Source organism: Medicago truncatula, chromosome 1 (assembly GCF_003473485.1).
Source record: "Medicago truncatula cultivar Jemalong A17 chromosome 1, MtrunA17r5.0-ANR, whole genome shotgun sequence".
Taxonomy (NCBI): domain Eukaryota; kingdom Viridiplantae; phylum Streptophyta; class Magnoliopsida; order Fabales; family Fabaceae; genus Medicago; species Medicago truncatula.
The window spans coordinates 860,137-868,553 of NC_053042.1; the positions used below are offsets into that span (position 1 = coordinate 860,137).

Sequence of the window (8,417 nt, forward strand, 5' to 3'; positions counted from 1 at the left end):
ATTGTAATCATGATTACTTGTTTAAGGGTCCAAATCTTTTATCACATGGATCAATTCATTGTCGGTTTTCTTTGTTGGGTATTTGAATCTGTGGTTAAACAAATGAGAAAAGTTATATATATAAATAACACGGAAATGTTAACTTGTTCCCTCAAAATAAGAAATCAAAAATAGAAATAAAATCTTGAAAATTGTGTATTTTTAATTTTAAAAGCTTTAAATATTATATTTTAACTTGTGCATTTATTGATTAATTCCTTTTTTAACTTCTTAACTTGTGCCTTTAAGACACAAGTTAGCATAACCCTAAATAATATCATTGTCTAAGGCCACTCGTGCAATAGTTTTCCTATTTAAAACTTGACAAGGAGATAATTTTTTGGGTCTTGCTAACAAGTGTCTTAAAGGCACTCCTTAAGGATTCTCAATTAGGAAATTATTCACTAAAAAAATCAAAAACTTCAATATTCAATGCTATAAATAAACAAATTCTAAAGTTCCAAAATCATTAATTAATTATTTAGACCTTTAATGAGTGCCCTTAGGTGACTCGTTAACATTTCTATATTTTTTTTTATGTCATATATTTTAGAAAACCGATATTTAAGATTTTACAACCATTGTCAGAAAAAACACTTTAACAACCTTAAATTTTTAACATCCGATATTTCAGATGATTTTACCAGATTTGTTTTTGGCTTATTTTAAATTTTTCTCGAAGATATCTTATGAAAATAAATTATAGCCTATACTAACACGATTTAGGTGTATTTTATTTAATTTTGGTCAAATAGTCTAATGAATAAAAAATCATCTTTTAAATGTAAATAAATGACGTGTCATGAGTAATCTCTACATATATCGTGCAAGAGAAATGCTAGCAATATTGTTCTATCAACTAAGCTAAGATCGAGACAGAGCCCTAAAACCCTAGAAACCCTAATCTGTATGTCCTTCACTTTAGTCTCCATTGTTCTTCATTTCTTTGCTTTAACAGCAATGGTGGAAGGTGCTTTCCTCTCTGCAACGGTTGAATCCTTGTTGCATAAGCTTGCTTCATCAGAATTCACTGATTACATCAAATACAGTGAGTTGAATATCTTGAAACTCACAGTGTTTGTAACAACTCTGCTCACTCTTCGCTCAGTTCTTCACGATGCTGAACAGAAGCAGTTCTTCAATCCCAAAATCAAACAATGGATGAATGAGCTGTACAATGCAATCGTTGTTTCCGAAGATTTGCTTGACGAAATTGGCTATGATTCTCTTCGATGCAAGGTCGAGAATACACCGCCTAAATCAAATTTTATATTTGATTTCCAAATGAAGATTGTTTGTCAAAGGCTTCAACGTTTTGTTCGTCCGATAGATGCTCTTGGTTTGCGACCAGTAAGTGGTTCGGTTTCTGGTAGTAATACTCCTTTAGTGATTAATGAATTTGTTATAATTGGTAGGGAGGATGATAAGGAGAGATTGATGAGTATGTTGGTGTCAGGAAATGACAATGACATTGACACAAGCGGTAATAACAATAACAACAAATTAGGCGTGATTGCAATTTTAGGTGATGGAGGTGTTGGTAAATCGACACTTGCTCGACTTGTTTACAATGATAAGAAAGTTGATGAGCATTTTGATTTGAAAGTCTGGGTTTGTGTCACCGAGGATTTTGATATTTCTAGAATCACAAAAGCTCTACTTGAATCTGTCAGCTCAACAATAGCTTATGTAGGAAATGATTTGGATGATGTTCGAGTTCGTTTAAAGGGGGGTTTGATGCGTAAAAGATTTTTGTTTGTGTTGGATGGCTTATGGAATGATAGTTATAATGACTGGCATGATCTAATTGCTCCATTGGTTAATGGAAATTGTGGAAGTAGGGTGATCATCACAACACGCTACGAAAGAGTTGCAGAGGTTGCACATACGTATCCTATTCATAAATTGGAACCTCTATCGGACGAACATTGTTGGTCTTTACTCTCCAAGTATGCATTTGGAAGTGGTGACATTAAATACCCAACCTTAGAAGCAATTGGGAAGAAGATTGCAAAAAAGTGTGGTGGATTGCCAATAGCTGCCAAAACGCTAGGAGGGCTTTTGAGCTCAAAGTTAAATGCAAAGGAGTGGACCGAAATCTTGAACAGCAACATATGGAACATACCAAATAATAACATTCTGCCTGCTTTGCTTTTGAGTTATCTATACCTTCCCTCTCATTTGAAAAGATGTTTCGTCTATTGCTCAATTTTTCCCAAGGGTTATCCCCTTGAAAAAAAGCATTTGGTTTTGTTGTGGATGGCAGAAGGCTTCCTTGAACATTCTATGGTTGGAAAAGTTGAAGAGGAGGTAGGTGATGACTTCTTTATGGAATTGTTTTCGAGATCCTTAATTGAAAAATTCAAGGATGATGCTGATAGAGAAGTATTTGTCTTGCACGACCTTGTCTATGATCTAGCAACAATTGTATCCGGGAAAAATTGTTGCAAGTTTGAATTTGGTGGTAGAATCTCTAAAGATGTTCACCATTTTTCATACAATCAAGAGGAGTATGACATTTTCAAGAAGTTTGAGACTTTCTATGATTTCAAAAGCTTGCGAAGTTTCCTACCCATTGGTCCTTGGTGGCAAGAATCTTACTTATCTCGCAAGGTGGTTGATTTTATCCTCCCGTCAGTTAGAAGGTTGCGTGTGCTATCCTTATCAAATTATAAAAACATCACTATGCTGCCAGATTCAATTGGTAATTTGGTGCAGCTGCGGTATCTGAATCTCTCTCAGACTGGAATCAAATGTTTACCTGCAACAATATGTAACCTTTACTATTTGCAAACCTTGATTTTATGCTGGTGTGTGGATCTCATTGAATTATCGATACATATTGGAAAGTTAATTAATTTACGTCACCTTGATATCAGCAATGGAAACATAAAGGAGATGCCGAAGCAAATTGTTGGACTAGAAAACCTTCAAACTTTAACGGTTTTTGTAGTGGGCAAGCAAGAAGTTGGGTTAAGAGTAAGAGAGCTTGTGAAGTTTCCTAACCTACGGGGAAAACTATGCATCAAGAACTTGCATAATGTCAATGAAGCGTGTGATGCCAACTTGAAAACCAAAGAACACCTTGAGGAGTTAGAGTTATATTGGGACAAACAGTTTAAAGGTTCAATAGCAGACAAAGCAGTTCTTGATGTGTTGCAACCATCTATGAACCTCAAGAAATTGAGCATTTACTTCTATGGTGGGACGAGTTTTCCACGTTGGTTGGGAGATTGTTCATTTTCTAACATGGTGTACCTTTGCCTCAGTTCTTGTGTGTATTGTGTAACACTTCCTCCACTAGGACAACTAACTTCTCTCAAAGACCTACAAATCAAAGATATGACTAGAGTGGAAACAATTGGTGCAGAGTTCTATGGCATGACAAGTGGAGGTACTAATTTTCCATTCCAACCATTTCCTGCCCTAGAGAAGCTTGAATTTGAGAGGATGCCTAATTGGAAGCAATGGCTTTCGTTTCGAGACAATGCATTTCCCTTTCCCCGTCTTAAAACTCTGTGTTTAAGTCACTGTACAGAACTGAAGGGACATTTGCCTAGCCATCTTCCTTCCATAGAGGAAATTGCTATAATTACGTGTGATTGTTTGCTGGCTACACCATCTACTCCACATTCGCTCTCATCAGTAAAATCTCTAGATTTGCAATCTGCAGGGTCACTTGAATTGTCGTTGCTCTGGAGTGACTCTCCATGTCTTATGCAGGATGCAAAATTCTATGGCTTTAAAACGTTGCCGTCTCTACCTAAAATGTTACTGAGCTCCACTTGTCTTCAACACTTAGATCTCACATATATTGATTCTCTCGCTGCATTTCCAGCTGACTGTCTGCCCACTTCATTGCAGTCGCTTTGTATTCATGGTTGTGGGGATTTAGAATTCATGCCTCTTGAAATGTGGAGCAAGTACACATCACTTGTGAAATTAGAGTTAGGAGATTGTTGTGATGTACTTACCTCCTTCCCACTGAATGGTTTCCCCGTGCTTCGAAGTCTTACCATTGAAGGTTGTATGAACCTGGAATCCATTTTTATTTTAGATAGTGCCTCCCTTGCTCCATCAACTCTTCAATCACTGCAGGTCAGTCACTGTCATGCACTTAGATCATTGCCTCGACGGATGGACACCCTCATTGCTCTTGAAAGTTTGACTCTCACCAGTTTACCGTCCTGTTGTGAAGTAGCTTGTCTCCCTCCGCATTTACAGTTTATTCATATTGAATCCCTAAGAATAACTCCACCTTTGACTGATTCGGGCCTCCAAAACCTTATGGCTCTGTCTGATCTGCATATTGAGGGCGATGATAACGTTAACACCTTGTTGAAGGAGAAGTTGCTTCCCATTTTCCTCGTGTCTCTGACAATAAGTAATCTCTCTGAAATGAAATCCTTTGAAGGAAATGAACTTCAACTCATCTCCTCTATGAAAAATCTTAAAATTCAGTGTTGTTCAAGGCTTGAGTCTTTTGCAGAAGACACATTGCCTTCTTTTCTGAAATCACTTGTAGTTGAAGATTGTCCAGAACTCAAGTCATTGCCATTCAGGCTGCCTTCCTCTTTGGAAACACTGAAATTTGACATGTGCCCAAAACTTAGGTTATTCCGACAATACAATCTCCCTTCATCTCTTAAGCTATTGAGCATTAGGCATTGCCCTATGTTAAAAGCATGGTATGAAACTCAGAGAAGGGTATATGTGTCCAAGATTCCACACTTCCCTGTCGTAAAAATAGACCATGAAGTTACACTATGAGCCTTGGGAAAGGGAAGGAATAGTTGCACTCCAATTTCAGGTATGTTTTTATTTTATGTTTCTGCCCAAAGAAGAATTTGAATTTTTTGAATTATTATAGGAGGTATACAATGTTCATGTAACTATGTAGTAATTAACGTGCTAAATAAATGGTCATTACTCGGGACTTTCAAATCACCTGATATGTCTAAGACTTTCCTGTACATTTAAATTTAAATGAAAATCACTAGTCTGTCAGTTGAATAAATGGTCATTATCATGCAAAATCACAAAAAAAGGTAACTTGGAAAATATTTTTGTTCTTCCTTGTGAATGTTTGTAAGATAATAATTGAACTTAGTCTCTTATTTTATACTTTTGGAAAATTGGTCTTAGTTACGGTCACTCTGGTCCGTTATTGGCCACTTCGTTCGCCTTCATTGCAGAGGTACAACACCTTTAGCGTGCTGGTTTATAGTCCCACGTTGTTTGGTCTTTGTAGTACATGTAAGGCTTGACTCATCACCTTACATTCTCACTTGTATGTGATGGAATGGTGAAATATCATGCTTATTGCTTTGCTACTAAGGCCTTGTTAATCACCATTACATCTACTATATCCATTGGTACCTTTATCAGTTCTTGTAAAGCAACAACGCATTTCTCATCTTTATGTTTTCTATTTGGCAGAGAGCAGCTGATAAAGCCACCCCTCATAAAGTGAGGGGTCACTACCATCATCCTTTAGATGCAATACAGAAATAAATGCATGCAAAGTAAATCTTTTACTCTTATATGAATGAGCGTGCTTCGGTAGATCAGGCATACATGGATATCTGCAGGAAGAACTATTCAAGAAAAAGAAATGGTATGAATGTCATACTCAAATGTGAAAAGATTACAAAGACTCGTGGTATCTTTAGCTATTTGAGAATGTGATGGTCTTTTAGACAGGCTCTATTCTATTGAGCTTTGCAAAAAATTTGAGATGCACATAAAAGGGTACCCTTGGGAAAGCTTGTTTTCTCAAGGCTTTGCCAATCATTATTGACATAAAGAACTGTATAATGATATATTTCAATCAAATATTTATCAAGATTTGGTTTATTAACAATTTTTGCTTTCACAGTTGCTAAAACATAGAAATGATGTTATGTTAATACAGTGTATGCCAAATTGCTATGCAAGGATCATGAGTGTGGGTCATGAATGACGAGAGCTGGATCGTTCTCATTGCCAAGACTAACGTATCTGCTGGCGATGAGCTAACGTATATTCCCTATCCATTCTTGCATCTTGTGATGTATGCTTTCATTTGTCGTTTCAGCATGCATTTGAGTGAATCGTCATTTTAGTCCCTATGAATTTGTCAAGAAGGAATGGCCTAATATCAGGGATCATATTAGATTTCATGAATTTCAATGAACAAATGGCCTAATTATTTGTTACAACTTGAAAGACTAAATTGATGATTTACTCGCTTTTGTTTCATCAAATTCTTTTTTCGCAAGAAAATATCAAATTACTTTGTAACTATGTTTATAGTAACTGGCAGGTATGACTACTTGTTTGATCCTAATGAGCCAGATGAATTTAAAGTTCTTTGTTTGTGTAAAGCTCCAAACTGCAGAAAATTCATGAATTAGGATTATTCAGATCATGATGACAAGTATTGTTTCTCCATAAGGAGCACTAACCGGTTGCAGCATCAATGGGAACCTCACAGTTATACACAAGCTGTAATTTTAATTTTAATCAAAGAATAAGAAGAAAAAAAATATAGGAAAATAATAGCTGTGGCATAGTTATTCTTTTTGCCTTCAAATGCTTTCTTAGAGTTCAAGTCTTTGACATTCATCAAAGGCTATATTACATTGTATAGATTTTTAATAATGTTGTGAGTACAAAGTTTTCACCACCGTTTGACACTAATAATTTCTTTGTTGGAGAACATATGGAACACATAAGGTGTGTTCTCCTCTCCCCATCAATTTTTTTTTTCCAAATTCCTTCCCACATGAACCAATCCATTGTTGGTTGCCTATGTCGTTCTTATACGTAGAAGAGATTGAAATTGTGGTTTAATTAACGAAGGAGAAAACTTATATACAATATTATTATCTAAAAGGAACTTGTGTAATTTAGATAAATAATAGAATAAACTACACTTCTCTCCTTTAAGAGAAGCTTGAATTACATTCCCCTTCCATCTTATGTTAAAATATACACTCTCCTTCCTAGAAAAGTAAAACTTATACTCCCAACCCTTATAAGATGCTTGAATTACAACTCCTCCCTTAATAATTAAAAATGCACTACACTTTAATCTATTTTAACATAAATAAATATTTTTATGATATATACTAATTTTAAACTACCATTTAAGAAAAATAAATTCATTTCTATATAATTTAAATATCAATGATAATTAAATTTAAATATTTTGTTATTGATTTTATAATTTAGAGTATAAAATTAACTTTTAAATAGTCATGCTTTATTGTCTTTAGTGATTTTTCACATATTTTAATTTTCTTTTGGGTTGTTTCATATTTTAGTATAGGGTTTAAAACTCACGTTAATGAAATTGTGAATAAAAAATCTCGAAAAATACGTATTCAAATTTTGATTATATTAAAGTAGACCCACGATACTATTTTTTTTTTTAAAGTGTGTTAGATTTTTATTTTTTTTGCTAGATTATTTGAAATAAAAAAATATATGGAGTAAAATGTAAATTTTAACATAAGAGGGAAGAAGAATGTAATTCAAGCTTCTCTTAGGAGAGGGGAGTGAAAAAATTTCTAATATATTTTGAATATTGGGGGAGGAGAGTGTATATTTTAACATAAGAGGGGAGATGAGTGTAATTCAAGCATCTTTGACAGAAATTGAGTGTTTTTTGAGAAAAACATGTTATAAAAAGCGCAGTGAATCGTAGAATGATTAAAGTAATAATTGATAATATATGTACTATTTTTATGATGATAACATGTTTTGTACGTTTTTACAAAGTAAATTTGCAAAAAAAAAACTCAATAAAATCTCAATTTCTAGATGTTCTCTTTGTATTGTTAAAGTAGAAAGTTTACAAACAGAACATAACTAAGGGTTCGGTTCTTGTTGCTTTGGTCTTCATCGCATCGAACCATATCTCTGCCCTTCTTGCATAGTAGCCTCCCACTACCATATTTTCATAAGCAGCTTTCAATTCTCTGGTACAAATCCTGATTCTGTAATTTGGACCACCAATTTCCATTCCTGTTTTTGATACAAGAATACTCATGAATGAGAGCATCTTAGAACTCAGTCCAAGGTCAAATCTTTCAAACAAAGCGTCATCGCTATCAAGCTTCCCTTCTGTTATATCCTTAGATAGGAATGGAAGTTCATTATTCAAAAAACAATTAATGATGGAGGGTAGAAAGCCTCCTCGAATGCTAATTTGTACCAGTTTTCCTCCTCTCTGGACCTCGGACGCGGATCCGCGAAACTAACGAAGTCCAATTCATCAAGCTTAGCAACAATTGCTTTGGAAAATTTTGAAGGTGTGGTTGCTAAAACCTCAAGTAACTCATGACAGTGCGAGGTGATCACCGTTGGTAATTTTCAAATGTTAGCGGAAAGAC

General features: G+C 34.9%; 1 protein-coding gene across 2 annotated transcripts; it reads left to right on the forward strand.

The window, feature by feature from the left end:
• Positions 1-795: 795 nt before the first annotated feature.
• On the forward strand, positions 796-6,557 carry LOC11424469 (putative disease resistance RPP13-like protein 1). Of its 2 annotated transcripts, XR_005645304.1 has the most exons (3): positions 796-4,849; positions 5,479-5,656; positions 5,954-6,557. XR_005645304.1 is itself a non-coding variant. In XM_003588481.3 (2 exons), the coding sequence occupies exon 1, from the start codon at positions 949-951 to the stop codon at positions 4,807-4,809; it is 3,861 nt and encodes a 1,286-aa protein (XP_003588529.2). In that variant the 5' UTR covers positions 796-948; the 3' UTR covers positions 4,810-4,849; positions 5,479-5,899. The 2 variants fall into 2 exon arrangements, 1 of the variants encoding a protein (XP_003588529.2); XM_003588481.3 differs by lacking the exon at positions 5,954-6,557 and having other exon boundaries at positions 5,479-5,899.
• Positions 6,558-8,417: the final 1,860 nt, after the last annotated feature.